The 16857-nt window shown below is 40.1% G+C and overlaps 1 protein-coding gene across 4 annotated transcripts in view; it reads right to left on the bottom strand.

The window, feature by feature from the left end:
- LOC129170754 (potassium channel subfamily T member 2) overlaps positions 1-16857 on the bottom strand; it is a 52802-nt gene that overhangs the window by 11843 nt on the left and 24102 nt on the right. For all 4 annotated transcript variants that reach the window (XM_054758707.1, XM_054758708.1, XM_054758710.1 and 1 more), the window contains exons 2-14: positions 16327-16406; positions 15486-15588; positions 15339-15401; positions 12475-12523; positions 12034-12093; positions 10555-10629; positions 10317-10400; positions 9788-9882; positions 7457-7637; positions 2470-2634; positions 2000-2136; positions 1015-1078; positions 650-758 (exon numbers count right to left, since the gene is read on the bottom strand). In XM_054758707.1, the coding sequence (XP_054614682.1) occupies positions 650-758; positions 1015-1078; positions 2000-2136; positions 2470-2634; positions 7457-7637; positions 9788-9882; positions 10317-10400; positions 10555-10629; positions 12034-12093; positions 12475-12523; positions 15339-15401; positions 15486-15588; positions 16327-16406 (1265 nt within the window). The remainder of the gene's footprint in view (positions 1-649; positions 759-1014; positions 1079-1999; positions 2137-2469; positions 2635-7456; positions 7638-9787; positions 9883-10316; positions 10401-10554; positions 10630-12033; positions 12094-12474; positions 12524-15338; positions 15402-15485; positions 15589-16326; positions 16407-16857) is intronic.

Genomic DNA, 16857 nt, shown 5'->3' with positions numbered 1-16857 from the left:
GGCCTAAAACTATTACATATAAAAATGGCTAAAATTTGACTAAAACTAATAAAGGATTTTCGGCCAAAAGACTAACACTAAGACTAAAACTCTGATGGCTGCCAAAAACAACGCTGGTAGCAAGATAATTGTGTCTTGCTGACAGTCAAGCATGGTGGTTGTAGCATAATGGTCTGGTGCTGCATGAGTGCTGCAGTCACTGGGGACCTGTTTCCAACATGTACCATATAAGATATCTCATTTTTGCAAGATGTTGTACATTTTACATTTGATAACAGTTTGTGTTGTCTGTATTCTTTATGACAGGGCCTGGCAGAGACATGTTGTTGTCTGTCAGAATGTCACTGGCACACCACATCTTACGGATGTGACTCCAAGTGGAAGCCAGGTCAGCTGGAAATGACAAAAACATGAACAGGCAATAGGAGTTTCTTTTGTGATACTCCAAAAGCACACACACTATATTATGTCTGTTTCTCTGAGGTCCAATATCCTTTTTGCGCCTCTTTGCCTCTGCTGTGTTTACACTTGAGACTTTTCCTGCTTTTCCTGCTCTTCCAAGTTCTCACAGATAGTTCTTCTATGTCAGAACATGAGGTCAAATAAATGAAGCAGTCAAAAGATTAGCTACGTCCTCTTTGATACGCACCGGCAAACTTGACGTGGAACTTGTTCTCCGGCTTGAGGATCTGCACGTAGAGGGGGCAGTTGGGAGCGAAGTCTTTCACCGCCCAGGCCCGCAGGATGGTCTGATGATCCTGGCCAAATTGGAGACGGAAGGGAGTGAAATTGATGGAGTGAAATGGAGCCAGAGAGCTTTCATTAGCCGCATCAGATTACAGCGCCTCTCTAATAGTCCACATGAACCACAGGCTGCACGGAACATTTTAATGGCGCACACAACATTTTGGGTTGCCGTCTTTCCCACAGAGAGATGACCTCGCCTCATGAGCATCAAGAGAGTATCTTATTAACATGCAAAACAAGGAGTGAGAAAAGCCGTTTGGAACATACAGCAGCGATGCGGTCCACTTCAAAGCGGTTACTGAGGATGAAGCAGGCCTCGGCGTCATCCATCCTGCCGGCGGTTCGAGGAGTGCAGTGGGAGCGACAGGGAGAGAATCAAGGGAAGACAAAGGCAGGCAGGTTTTGTTATTTCACTCACAAGCAGATAATAGACAAACCAGTGTGTTATTTCAGGCGTGCACCATTTATAGATGTGATAGTAGAAGGCAAAAGAGACAGAGTGATGAAAGTACAGTGGAAACTCTGTTTTCGCACACTGCAGATTTCATAGGATTCGTTTTTCGACAGATATTATTTATTTATTGCCAAAAATATATCTCTTTCTTTGTACACTGGCTTGGTTATTGTGTGCCCAAACAAAGCATCCATGCTTCGGTGACTCAGTCTGGATAGTGGCTCTTTGAGAGTTGGAACACCATAGATACGTTCCGGCCAGGAAATAATTTAATTTATGTTTATTGTGTGTGTGTGTGGTTTATTTCTTCATAGAGCGCACCCATAACTTGTTTGTGTCTCCTTTCTTCCTCTTTTTCTTCTTATTTCACCACTTAAGTGACAGTTAAGATATTAGATAATGACAGTACGGCTGCTATACTGTGACGGGCATTACACTTTTGTTTGTTTATTTTCACTGAACAATGTTCATGTGTTCTATTTGCATGATTTCATAAGGCCACTATTGTATTTGACATTAGATGTGAGTGTAGAAACAATCAAATTACATTTTAAATTGTAGAAATTGTTTTTGTTTCGGTTCTGGATTATTAATCATAATTTGGACCTCACATACTGTATGTTATCTTTAATTTAAGGGTGAATTCCCCGAGTTTGAGTTCTGAGTTTCTACCGGATTCTCTGACAGTTATTAGTTAAAAAAAGAAAGAAAAAAATTTTTTTGTGCATTATTTTTTTCTACAAAATAGTAATTTCCTTGGTCTTCTGGTGTTTTTGTTTTGCTGTTGTAGCGACTCACTTGGCCCTCATCAGGTCCTGGTCTTTGAGGGCAGACCCTTGCAAGTAGATGACTCTCTGGGCCCACAGAGGAACATGCAGGACTCTTCTAACCTGGACATCCATCTCTGCTGGACACAGGATCACCACGTAGTAATCCTACACACACCCATACATAAACACTGTATGACGTGAAGAATATTACAAAAGTAGAAAAACAAGATCAAAAGCTAATACGAATTTAGTAAGATATTAAAATGACACTGAGTACTTTCTATGTTGTCCTTAGCGAATGCTCTCTGGTATCAACAAGTCAATATGCGCACATGTCGTGCAAACACACACGGCTGCTCCTGCATGAGCAAGGCAGCAGTGCCGTGATCCAACCAACTGCTGCATTAATCCTACGTGTTGACCTCAAACGGAAAGGCTTACAGACGACCAACACGCCCTGACGCCTATTGTGCAAAACAAAACCCCTTTGGAGAGCACCTGCAGGCGGGGATGAGCGAAGAACTCATTGAGGAAGTCCATGAGGAGGTCGATCTTGAGACAGCTGACGCACAGCACCACATGCTTCTCCGTCTGCGCCCTGTAGCGGCTGTAGTTCCCACCGGATTTCTGACGCTCCATCCACAGAAAGGCCAGCTGCTCAAACTGCATTTGGGATGACATCAGGCATAATCAACAGATGGACATGAGTGAGAAGACTCAATGGAATAAAAAAAGGTAAAATACGTTTATTCATCACATGACATGAAATTCAAGGTGCAATTTAGTACAATTTATCTGGAATTTGACTGAAAATTAAGTACTGTATTATGTTCATAGTGGGCTTTTTTTCCAGCAATATGAGCAGCACTGCACTTTTGCAAGCTCTCTGTCCAACCCCCGCAGTGACGCACAAGTCCTGCTGCAACACATTCCACAAAAATGAGGACAAAGCTATATTATGGCAAAAAAAAAGATCTATTTTGACACAAAAACACTACAGTTTGCCATAAAACGTTAGATTTAAGGCATATTGTATTACTAACATGAACAAAAAGATGGTAGAAGTCTGGTCACAATGCAGATACGCTGTGCTGGAAATTTAATATTGAGGCATCGAAATCCTACATTCTGGCAGGAAAACATGAATTTGTCATGGTGTTAAAGCAGGTAGGTTTAGGCTATATTGTTTCACGTAATTACAGTAATTAAAAACAGCTAAAGGTCTACTAACATGAACTAAAAGCTGGCAGAAGCCATGACTCAATGCACACAAAAGAGTCATGTTGACAAACGTCACAAATAATGTAGTGCTGCATGAAAAATCATACATGATTTAAAGCAGCTAAGATTTAGGCAAACAGCTACAAGCAAAAACATGCATTTAAAGCAATTATGGCATAATACTGTATATTGTAGTCTGCCATCATTTCAATGTGTTTAGATTTATGCCATGTTGTTTTAAGTCATTTTAATTAAAAAAACAACTTTAATGCCACAAACAGTGGTGTGAAAAAGTGTTTGTTCCCTTCCTTTCCTTTTTTTCTATTTTTTTTGCATGTTTGTGACACTTAAATGTTTCAGATCATCAAAATATGTAAATATTAGTCAATGACAGCAAAACCGAACACAAAATGCGGTTTTTAAATGAAACCTGTTATTTAAGGGGGAAAAACAATCCAAACCTACATGGCCCTGTGTAAAAAAAAAAAAAAAGAAAAGTGATTGCCCCCGCCCCCCGTTAAAATATAACTCAACTGAGATTAATTGAGATCCATCAGTGTGGAAAAGGTTCTTAAGCCATTTCTACAGGCCAAAACATGGAGCAGTGGTGAACCTTCCCAGGAGTGGCCGGCCAACCAAAATGATTCCAAGAGCGCAGCGACGACTCATCCAAGAGGTCACAAAAGACCCCACAACAACATCCAAAGAGCTGCAGGCCTCACTTGCCTCAGTTAAGGTCAGTGTTCATGACTCCACCATAAAAAAGACACTGGGCAAAAACGGCCTTCGTGGCAGAGCTCCAAGACGAAAACCACTGCTGAACAAAAAGAACATTAAGGTTCATCTCAATTTCGCCAGGAAACATCTTGATGATCCCCAAGACCTTTGGGAAAATACTCTGTGGTCTGACGAGACAGAAGTTGAACCTTTTGGAAGGTGAGTGTCCCATTACATCAGGCGTAAAAGTAACGCCGCATTTCAGAAAGAGAACATCATACCAACAGTAAAATATGGTGGTGGTAGTGTGATGGTCTGGGCTGTTTTGCTGCTTCAGGACCTGAATGACTTGCTGTGATAAATGGAACCATGAATTCTGCTGTCTACCAAAAAATCCTGAAGGAGAATGTCCGGCCATCTGTTCCTGACCTCAAACTGAAACCAAATTGGGTTCTGGAGCAGGACAATGATCCAAAACACACCAGCAAGTCCACCTCTGAATGGCTGAAGAAGACAAAATGAAGACTTTGGAGTGGCCTAGTCAAAGTCCTGACCTGAATCCTCCTTAGATGCTTTGGCATGACCTTAAAAAGGCAAAGATGAATGGGCCAAAATTCCTCCACAGCGCTGTAAGAGACTCATTGCAAGTTACTTGCTAAGGGTGAACCAACCAGTTATTAAGGTTTAGGGGCAATCACTTTTTCACACAGGGCCATGTAGGTTTGGATTATTTTCCTTTCTTAATAATAAAAGTTTTGTGTTCAGCTGTGTTGTAATATTTAAATTTGATTGATGATCTGAAACATTTAAGCGTGACAAACATGCACAAAAATAAGAAATCAGGAAGGGGGCAAACTCTTTTTCACACCACTGTAATTGCTGTGACTTCAAAGTGGTTAATTTTGTCCAATACTTTTTCAGAATTTGGTCTCACCCAGTGTAAGTAGCAGACGCAGCTTCTTTACAAATCCAAAATAAATGTAAAAGTTTTTAATCGCTTGGTCATGCCTTGCGTTATATCGTAGTACTAAATAGCTGATTGTGTTTTCTGGACACAGCCATGTCGCACACGTGTCAAAATCATTCAAGTAAAAATTTGTTTGGATGCTGCTTTACTGCAGGTGGTAGTCCAGATAGACGTCATTGTCATTTGTGCTGTGACTATGACATCCTGAATCCATGACAACCAACAGCTTCCTGCAAAGGCATTTGTTTCCAGAAAAAACTCTGCGTGGTATATTCTCGATGTTTGAGGGTAAAGAGAAATCAGGAGGTGCAAGAAAGAAAAAGAAAAAGAAAACAAAAAAACAATAGCTGCGCTCGGAGGCTTCCTGGTGCAGGTCATTACAGGACTCCGTGTCTCCACTGACACACGCGCACACACACGGGCCGGGGGGTTAGGGCTAAGCTGGGCCAGTTTCTAAATGTCAAGGGGTATTTATGGATGGACATAGGGAGTAGAGAAGGACATGGCGTCCATGCTGGTGATTGTCATTCCCTCCACAGGAAGCGAGTGCAGGTATCTATCCATATTTGTCTCCCCCAATGCACATCCACAGGCCCACGGTGTCCTTAGCCCCTGGATTTGACATATAGGATGACTACTACCCTATTTTCTCATCACAATTTTCTACAAAAGAAGAAAGGGTAAGAAAGGTAAGAAAGGGAGAGTTTTGTTTTTGTTGAATTAAAGTGTAAAATAAGTATAAATGTATAATAGTAGTAAGTGCTCACAAAATGTTGAAAATTGTGAAAAATAAATAAATACAAAATCTATTTAAAAAAAAGATAAATAATGACAAAATAATAAGTACATAACGAGATAACGTGTATAAAATAATACATCAAAATAACCCTTCCTAACCTGCATCGTCTTAATGTAAGTATTTTTTATCAATATTTTTATAATAAACATAAAAGCCACATTTTTCAATATTTTCTTTTTTCTTTTTTACTTTTTTTTTTTTTTTTAACTTTATAATAAACATAAAAGCCACATTTTTTGATATTTTCTTAATTAAAATGTGAAAAATGCTAACGCCTCTTTTTGCACACCCACAAATGGTGCACTAACTGCTTTAAAAGCTAAAAGGTTTCCATGGTGTCAATAGAAAACTATAGAAAATTAAGCAACAGCCAACTTTTTGCGTGATTTCCTTTTAAATCTGACCTAAAAACAAATCTCATGCGGTGAAAGTAGTTCTAACCAAACTCGTTTACAGAAAAACAAATCATTCCTCGTTTGATTTGCTCCCCATAGAGACCTTCCTTTGTGTCTGCACACACACACACACACACACACACACACACACACACACCTTGTATTAGCAGTTGTTTTTCTGCAGGGAGAAGCACAGAGATTGGGAACAGATCTGATAGGATGTAACTAACACATTTGTCAAAGTGTTCTGTGTGTGTTTACAAAAAGCAGCTAAATGGCAGAACTGGGATTTGGGGAAGTCATTGACTTCTCGGAATAAAAATAGTGTTGTAAATTGACGTAGGATGCAGTGAGTCATCACAGTGTGTGAGGTTGTTGTCTAAATGTAACCTTCACTGAAATGAGTTTACTAGGGTAAGTTTGTTTTGCATGATCTTTCCGTTTCAGGCGTCATTATAGCATTGCGTGCTCCCAGTGTTATATAATATAATACAATATAATATTTTGTGATGTTTTTATGAGCTAAGGCAGGTGTGTCCAAACTTTTCCAGCAAGGGCCACATAGTGAAAAATGAAACGAAGGAAGGAAGGGCCACTTTGAGATTTTGTAAATGAAAAGAAATAGGTGAAAAAGCCTATTATTAGTATAAACTTTGATCTTAGCTCTTTTTTCCCCTCATTTTTTTTGTTTTTGTTTTTAATTTTCCAAACATTTCAACTTTCTTCATTTTTTTTGTGTTTCTCATAATATTATGACTTAAATTGAACATATTTTTGCTTTCATATTTCAACTCTATGCTACTGAAATGACATTATTTTTTCTATAATGTAGTACGAGCTAATTCTCGTAAAATTGTGACTTGTTTTTCTCATTAGACACTACTTTTTTCTCTTAATATTTTGTCTTTATTGTCGTTAAATTGCAGCAGTTTCTTCCATTCCTGCTGTTTTTTTTTTTTTTTAAATTTTCCAATTATTTCAACCCTCTTCTTGTACATTTTTGTTTTGTAATATTATGACTTTATTCCCATAATATTTTTACTTTATTCTCATCACATTATAACTTTTTCCACAACCTAATTTTCCAAAAAAACGGCAACTTTATTTTGTTTAGTTTCTTTCTCATAATATTACAACTTTAAAAAATAACATTTTTCAACACTATGCTAATAAAATGACATTAGTTTTGCTAATAATATTACAACTTTTGTGTCTTAGTATTTTGACTTTTTGAAAATTATTCAATTTTTGCCGTTTCTTTTTTAAGTGTTAAATTTTATTTTTAGAATGTGCTGCGGAACAATAAAAAAACAGCTGCGGGCTGCACTTTGGACACCCATGAGCCAATGCGTCCCCTTTTTTGTAATCTCTCTCTGGATGTCTCACCTGGATGGGAAGCACAATGAGTGCCACAAAAATCATGATGACCACCAGGAGCTGCGAGGGCCAAATCTGAGGGGTGACGTCGCCGAAGCCCACGGTGGAGAAGGTGACGACACAGAAGTAGAGCGAATCAAACAGGGTCAGGTTGTTGCCTGCACGCTCGAGGTGTTGGATGCCGCAGATGCTGTTTATGGGTAAAAAGAACATGGTGGATCTTAGAAGCATTGGTCAAAACAGATATGAAGATACTAATACAGTTTCAGAGACGTACAGGTGGTCCTCGGGTTACAAATTTATATCTAAATCACAGAACACATGAAGGACATAAAATGCAGTAATAAAAACCCGAAATACAACAATGAAATTAAACAGTAATAAAAAAAGAGAGGACAAAAAAACATCACTGCTTAGTTGTTACTGTCGCTTTCAGAGGAGCAGATCCTTTCACGTGCTCAAGGGCACGGCAGCAACATGGCAGTCACTGTATGTGTAGTGTTGAAATATTAGACTCCCGTCTTTTATGAGAAAAAAAGGTTTGTTTCTACCTTTTTTTCGTTTAGTAACCAGCAGTAGAACATAGGTAAGTTCCAGGAAAATATCAGTTCCCGAAAAGGGAGAAAACCAGCTTTTTGTGAAAAGATACATTTCACGTTGACACAAATTTTTTTTTGCATTTGTGACAGCTCAAATGTCTAAACAACTATACCACCATAAACAACACAAAAATGGTTGTTTTACATTAAAATAATTTATTTACAACTATAACAGCATAAACTGTTTACAATTTTCACATTTGGAACTGAACGATGTGTGTGCGCGTGTGTGTTTTCATGCGTTAAAATTTCCCTACAATGCAGGACTTCTGCACGCTACACTCCTCCACGCTCTCTCACGTCCTCCTTCCTGTCATGTGTGCTTTTTCCGTCCACATGATCTCTGCAGAGCTCTTTTCAAATGCACTTCTGCCACCTTGTGGCTGTTTTTATGGCTGAAAATTGCTCTGAAGTGAAATCCATTAGTGTGCAATTGCGTCATCACCTCTTTTTGCCTCTTGCGCAAAAACCCCCAAAAAAGACGTATATATATATTGGGGTTTATAAAAATGTAAAACTACATCTTTGGTATTGAATGAGTTAACGATGGTTGCAGTCAATATTGTACTTTTATTGTTTGTTGTTTTATTGTGATATTGCATTTTTATTGAATTTATTGGTGCGTGTTTGTAACCACAAAACTTTGTAACACAGAACTCTATAAACCGAGGCCCACCTGAATGCATTTATACAGACTGTGTTTGTCGTTTCTAGCCGTGCAGAATTGCAGAGCATCATACTTCCTCATATTTTGGTTACCTTATTTAGTTACGTTAAAGGTTTTCATGACGTTAAGAAGGAAAAACAGTTCTCCTCTTGACCTTCATACTACCGCTGACCCACCCCTAGCTAGATGAGTCCGCCCCTCATGTATACTCCCACCACCACGGAGGACAGCTTTGTAAAAAAAACAACCCACAGGCTTCGCTACACATCTTAAAATAAAGCTCTGGTGTAGCTCACATAGCTATGCTTGTGCTGCTGGCATTTATTACGTTGGACAGTGTGTGCAGAGTTACAGTGTTTGTGTACAAAGTGGATATAGAGCACAAGGGCACGTCTTGGAGACAGACACGCTGTCAGAGGCAGGTGTGGACAAACACAGCTCATTAGCATTAAAGCTGCAGACACACAAAACGTGTGCTCCCAGTGGGGCTTACTCAAAGCACTTTAAAACTCTCTAAAGCCCCGCATCAAGGTTCAATCTTGAGCAACACACTCTTGTCGTAAGTGCAAACAACCCTGCAATCCATCTTTCACTGTCATCTTTCAATGAGCCTCTGAGGCATATCTCGGACAGGATCTCATGAGATATTGCTTGTGTACCTAATGAGGTGTTTGTGAAGATGTACGTAGGTGTGTGGATGCATGCCAGAGCATGAGTCTGTGTGGATCATTGTATATTTATATACTCGCGTCCGTGTGGTTGGCTGATTTAAAAAGGTCTGCTGTTGTACTGTAGATCCTTAAATATGAGATGAGCCCCTGTTGCTTTGCAACAATCGCAAGTTGTCACATCGCGTCGCCATCTCACTCACGCAGCCACCAATTACCTCTCTGTTTTGTTTTTCTCCTCTCTGTTTTCCTGCATGTATCACACCATCGGTTCTTTTCCTTTCCCTCATGCCTCTTTTCTTTCAATTCTCCCCCGCAACCTAGCCTCACTTCCTGTCCATTTGATTTCCCACTGAGTTCATAACAAGTGTGTGTGTGTGTGTGTGTGTGGGTGGGGGGTACCTACCATGTAAACATGAGACACACCAGCGTGCTGATGAGTATCACCACCTGGTTAAACATAGCCGAGTGTGTCCGCTGGATGGCCCTATGGAGATCATTCTGCAGAGAGAGGGATGTAAAAAAAAAAAAAAAGGGGCCAGCTGAGGCGTGTAAAAGGAAGCAGGTCTTGCACTGATGTGACGTGTACTTGGTGGAAAGTGGAAAAAAGAACAACGGTCGCAACATTCGGCATACCTGCACAAGCCAATGTGATCCAACGATGTCATTATAAAGATAATAATGCTCAGTTTTATGTTTATTATTGGGTTAATATATTGGCTTGTTAAATAAAGGCAGAAATACGTTTGATGGACTGGGTCTCATTGAAGTGCGCAGGTGTACCCATTCAAAAGTTTGGACGTTCATTTTCATGACAACATTTGCATCCACTCCAAACTTTTGAATGATAATGTACTGTATGTATTCAGCCACTAACGCAATGTGCAGTTTTACAAACAATATTGAGCACATGGGCATGCGAGTGCTTGACTCACTATCATGTTCTCCAGAGCATGTTTGGCCAGCCAGCAATTGAGGAAAACAGGGATGAAGAGATTTCTGAAAGAGGCCAAAATCACCTGTCGAAAAGGAAAAGCACTTCAGTCTGCTTGTGTCGCTATTTGTTTTGCCCCCTGCTATCATGACACACATACTGCCGTGTAGTAGGAGGTAATAAGCGTGTATTGTTTGCGAGTGATTTCGGTGCTCAGCGGTGCATGTTTTTCCACTCACAGTGATCATGAATGGGATGGCGCTGATCATCTCCAGAATGAAGGGGACACGTAGCACTTGCTCCCAAACGTTGCCCTGGAAACACAAAGCGCGCACAAGGGGTCAGGGAACTCCATTGTCATGGCGGCCCCGGGGGTGGGATTACCCAATAACAGGCCCGTTTAGCAGAAGGGAACAAATTGAGGCTTAGAATAGATCCACGGCTTCTACAAGTCACACGGGTACCGTTTAAAGGGGGGAAAGGAAAACAGCATTTCATCTAATCGGCCTCGAGTTAATGTGTCAGTCACAGACGAGTGTAGGTGGACGTGCTCGCACCCCCTTGTCCACAGGAATCAGTCAGCTTTAAATGCTAAAGCCTCTGGAGTAAGGCACACATGGAGCCCTTCATAGGATTATAGTGTCAAGAACATGAAAGGCAGGGGCACACGTTGATTGATCAGCGCTCCGCTGCAGCAACACAGGGGCTTCCACTATAGTCTGTCTCATGTGTCAATACCAGGACATGTTGGTGGTCGTGCACCACAACTTTGGTTACACAACAAAGTAAGGTGCACACAAACAAAGCATTTTAGTCAAACATAAACAAAAAACATGGTTCACAACCTGGATAAGCCTGTTGTTTAGCATTAGCAATACACTACAAAGAGACTTTTTGATCGCCGAAACAAGCTTTTATTGCAGATTTGAATGATCTAATAAAAACACTGCTGCTGTTGAGCTAAAACTCAACTTTGAACCCCTGACATCACTTCCAGTCCGCCTGCCACTCAGCTTCCCTCGAGAACACATTTATAGCAACACACTCGAGCACTGGCTTATTTACTCTTATTATGTCTACTATATTGGGTAATACAAGTGCACTATAGGTGACTATAGGGGTGTTATTTCATGTCTAGGAGGCTCTTATGATGTTCAAAACTGTATTTACAAGATCACAAACAGGTTTTCACTGCTCCAACTACAAAAATATTCCACTTACAAATAAGGAATCCTACTTCTTAATGCTCATATCTAACCAATAAATACAGATAGGTATAGTTTATATCAAGGGTGGGCAACCTGCAGCCCCTGGGCCGTATATAGCCCACCACAGCATTTGAGCCGGATCGCTGTGCAATACTCAAAACCACAGAACTGTTATGAAAAGCTCAAAAACATTTAACCCTCGAATTCTCATAATACATAACGTACATTTTGCATTATGATTTACTGTGGGGCTCTGAAGATTTTATAGCCCGATAAGGAAAATAATAAGGAAAAATGTCAGCCACGCCCATTTGTCTGTTTGGGTGACAGGAAGTCAGAATTATCAGACTCTTCTTTAATTTAAAACATCTATTTTGCAATTTAATACAATACTCATTTTATATTTAATACAGAGCAAAAAAAGAAGGGAAAAAATGGCTTCTGCTGGGGCACCGCCACAGTCCCCAAGATAAAAATAGGCCTTGCCACTGCGGGACAGGAGCAACTCACCTTGTAGCTGAGATACACAAGCAACATTGTTTCTGAGAAGCTGATAAAAGCCACGAGCACCTGCAAAAAGAGAGAGAGAGAGAGAGAGAACACGAGCATTAAAGAGAGAGAGAGCAGACGGCGAGTTGAGACAGTCTAGAGAAAGAGCGAGAGAGAAATTAGGCATGGCAGAGATGCAAGAGGAGAGCGTGGGTGGCGTCAGTAGGCGTGCTGATGATTGAGCTACAGAGAGAAGCAGATTTCAGCAAAGAAGGGGAATGTGTCTGATTGTGTCCACTTGTATCTACATGAGGACCCCATCACTCGCTTCTCATTAGACGTATGCAAATGCACAATACATGTAAGGTGGCAAAGCAATAACCCATAATCCTACAGGGAATGTGTACTACGTATATGTGTGCACTGTATGTCACAAGTACATTTATTTACACATTATCTGACCTGCAGGGCCCACAGCGGTAGGGGTCTATCCACCCAGATGATCAGCTTCCTGCAGAGTGGAAAGACAATAGAGAGCAGAGGTAAAACAAATAAAGATGCAACACCACGGCTGCGGCATCATCTCGTGGGAATTTAGTAGGATATTGTACACACAAAAATTGGATTTTATCTGTGCATTTGCATACACAGACTGCGTGAAACATTATTCTTACAGCTCTATCAAGCTCAGTAGTAAAATATATTAAAAAGCTAGACTGCAAACACAGTAGGAAAAATAGTAGTAGAAACATAAACATAAAAGGAGACAATTAGGAGCCATGCTAAAAATGCTGCATTCAAGTCCGTGCTAAAGTGGTAAACCGTATGCAGACAATTTATGACATAGTTCATGCTGTTTCTGCACTAATGGAGTTGGAGCTGCATGTGAGTGTGTGTGTGTGTTAGCACTACATTAGGTTCATAATTGGACTATTTTCCAGCATCAGGAACGTCACTGCGCGTATGCAAGCCGCGGCAGCAATGCCCTGCAGAAAAATACAAATTAAAAGCGAATCTTGCCACTACACACGTGCCAAAAAGGACAGCAAGTATTAAATATTCATGAAATACTTCCACTGTTAGTGTATTACTTTTTCGATGAGAACAGGCTCGGCACTGACACAACTGGACAATATACAGTATTGACTTAATCATTTTGCCCTTGATTTTTTTTGCCATTATTTACAGTTTACTTTGTGAATAAAATCTTACGCAATCTCATTTGAACAAGATCACGTTTTGTTGAAACCTACAAAATTGTGATGAATTCTGATACACTCAATAATGACTCAAGTGGCTGCCCGACACGGTGCAATATAGACATTTTTCTTTCAATGTTTTTTGTCTGCCAACTGCAGTGCTTCACTGATGTGTGCCAGACCCAGTGACGTGCGGTGAGGTTCATGACTCATGAGGCACTGACTCCTTTAGAGTTGTTTTATGTCAATACAGGTCGCTCATTAAGAGGACAACCAAAAAAAGAGAGAAATAATTCACTTTGGTTAAAAAAAAAATGTTTTAAAAATGTTTTCCGATACTTCTTAGATCCGTAGACCCATTAGAAAAACAAGTAAGTTCATTTGAAAAAGAAAATTCTAATACTTTGTTGTAAAAGCCTGATCAACCTCCTGGTGAGTTTGGGTTTATAATCCCCCATCTTGGCATTAATTCATTCAGCAGACCGTACAAACATACTGAATGCATTTGATTTTCTGCTCGCTAGTGCTAGCAGAAAAAAATGCTGGCTTTTCCTCTGTGGAAGGACGGCCGTTGACAAGCACCTTCCAGCTCAAGCACGCCACCACACCTTCATGATGCAGCACTACTGAAATTGCCTCCCGTATGACATTTCTACATATTTCATTGTCTGATTAGCAAGAATAATGACATCACACTCACATTAAAGACATTACACAGAGGTAGAAAGTCATGGTGTACCATAAATGTTTCCGCAACATGATATTTTTGGCGACATGCTGACAAACAACATGGCGACCTGGTGCACTCAAACGGTAGGCGGGGCTCACGGTGGCCTCATGTTAGGTTTCTTCCCTGTATTTGATTCGGAAATCTGTCAAATCAGCAATTTTTACTTATTGGAATGGTACAGAAAATACACTTATAATACAGTTCAATGGCCAAAGATTAATATTTATGTTTATTTGTTTGTCTATTTTTCATCATGCCTCCCCTGACTGCGCGTCACTGGTCAAATCCGACTAAATTCTAATACTCAATAATGACTCAAACAGCGGCTTTTTTCACATTTTTAGTCATATTTATTCTAATTATAGCGCATTGTTTTTTGTATAAAATCCTACTAAACTTTTGTGTCCATTATTGACTGAAATTGCCACTAAAAGTAGTTGCAATAGTTATATTTTTCCACCCATTTTTTTCCACATTTTAATCAGTTTTATACTACTTTTCGGATGAAATCCTGCTAAATTCACACACTCAATAACGCCTCAACTAGCTACAAAATAGCATTTTCCCAAAGTGGTTTTTGGTGAAGTTTATACCTTATTATACTTTTTTATATGAATTTTTATATGAACGCTGACTAAATTCTGGTAAGAACATGCTCATTGTTAATACAAGTGGCAGCTCTATTGAACATGATATTTATGTTTTTAATTATGTATATCACATGTCTTTTTGTATAAAATTCTAAATTCCGATGAGAACAGTAAACACTTCTTGGGAAAAAGATAATTACATTCAACAGCATAAACAGCCGAAGTTCTCATATTGTAGGCGAAAAGTGATATTCACACAGTACAATGGAAATTTACAGCCTTATTGTGAGAGAAAGGCTCCCACCCTCGCTCCAAAGACACCCTGGGGCCTATCATGGCTGCTTGCCCACTTGATTCGCTCCTATAAGTCGGCAGCCTGAAGCAGCAGGCGGCACCAGAACCTTCCATTCGCTCTGTCAGCCTCCTTATTCATTTGGAGCCGCAGCTTAGCCTGTATCACTGGCCACCAATTAGATCAATAGGTCCCCGGGTTGGAGACATGGCGTGGCGTTCCGGCGTGGCTTGTGTCCGCCACTTCCTGTTTCGCCATTGTATATTACAAACTTTATCTCCACTAGATCGCTGTTGATTAGGCTGCACAGGCCCTACATATACATTATGCTGACAGCTAATCTATACAGCCGGATTGTGACAAATGAATGCGGATCTGGAATACTCAATATCGGCATATGAATTGTGTCAGTTAAGTAAAGTCGCATTGATCGCTTTATACAACGTCGGAGCCAGGAAGCATGCGGGCCCACCTGGAGCCATCACTCCTAATTTAATGACTTGGTGCGTGCTTACCAGTCAAACTCGCTCCAGGGGCGGGTGGATGTGGTCTGTTTGGTGCAGTTCACGCCACTCGTGCTGTGGCGAGAGACACAACAAAAATTTGAAAAAGATCAAGTAAGCCTTGTACTGTAAGTAAGCCTGCTGCTATGTGGTTCTCACCAGTCGGGCCTCTCCTCTTGCGGGTTGTCCAGTAACACTCTGACTATGTAGAGGAGGCAGCTCAGCACTTTGAGTGCGAAGTTAAACATTCGCACTCGCAGACCTACAGCGGAAAGAGTTGAGTTTTAGCCCTTCATGAAGCAAGAAAACATACTGTATGTGGTACCTTAACTCTTACGGGTTAAAAATGGCCCTGAAGTAAGGAAAGCGGTCACGTTGAGATTTATCGCCTTTTGTCTGTTAAAACACTAAAGCCAGTCCAATGTAGTTTAATCAGGTGGAGAATGTCTGTCATGACGGGATGAACAAAAAAGTCAGCGTCGCCCATGTTCCATTATGCATCCCTGCAAGCTATAGCTCTAAAAATCTACTTGTTAAATAAATTAAAAAGTCTCTTGACATCATTTTCATTCAAACTAATCGCTACTACTCATCTCGAATGAAACACACTTCTTGTTCTTTAATCGAGTTAGAATGCTGTTAAGAGTGAGGAAAAAACGACTTGCACAATCAAATGAGTTGCAATACAAGACCTGCATAAAAGGAGCTGTTTCGTTATAGTAGATTATAGAAATCTATCAGTATAACAACTCCTATAAAACACATATTGTACATTAATACCTCTCTGACAGTGTCAATCATAGCTGAGCAACATTATCTATGATACAGCTCATGTATTGGTTCTCATTCGATTGTGCAAACTATACAGTATATAAGTTTTATCACACAAAACAGGCGATGCATGACATCAAAGTTAACAACAATCCGAACCACTCATGTAGAACAACAAAAGGCAAATTGACCCGACTAATTAAAGGCAGAGAACGAAAGGGCAACTCACTGGATCTTTGGTTTTTGATGAAGAACAGCTTGAGGCGTTCCTTGAACGTGTTCTCATTCACGTAGAACTCCACCTGCACCCTAGGGACAGGGGAAAGAGAGACTATTTGTTTTGAACATGCATAACAAGTTACACTGAGGAGCATCACATGATTACGCTTGCAAAATTCAACATGTCCGGAAAGGAGTTGGAAGCAGCAGAGATGATTTAATCCAACCCCTTCTGTCTCAACAATTACTGAGTTTGTTCACTTACTCGGTTTCACATGTTAGCATTTTCTAATAGGGAGAGACAATAATAGCAATGGATAGATGGCTTATGCAGTGATGAAAGAAAGAAAAAAACTAAGGAAAAAGTGTAAAATGAACATATACTGTAGTTTAACTCAATCTAAAAATACCACACATCTGAAAATGTATTTTTCCAACACTAGGCTCATTAATAGTAGCCGAACACCATGAGCCATGAGGGGTTGCGTTCAAAGTTGCGTAATTTAAGTTGAATTTACACGTTATGAGTGTGGATGTATTT

This window comes from Dunckerocampus dactyliophorus, chromosome 18 (assembly GCF_027744805.1).
Source record: "Dunckerocampus dactyliophorus isolate RoL2022-P2 chromosome 18, RoL_Ddac_1.1, whole genome shotgun sequence".
Taxonomy (NCBI): domain Eukaryota; kingdom Metazoa; phylum Chordata; class Actinopteri; order Syngnathiformes; family Syngnathidae; genus Dunckerocampus; species Dunckerocampus dactyliophorus.
The sequence above is the reverse complement of the archived record's forward strand: the minus strand, read 5'-3'. Positions and strand labels throughout refer to the sequence as shown.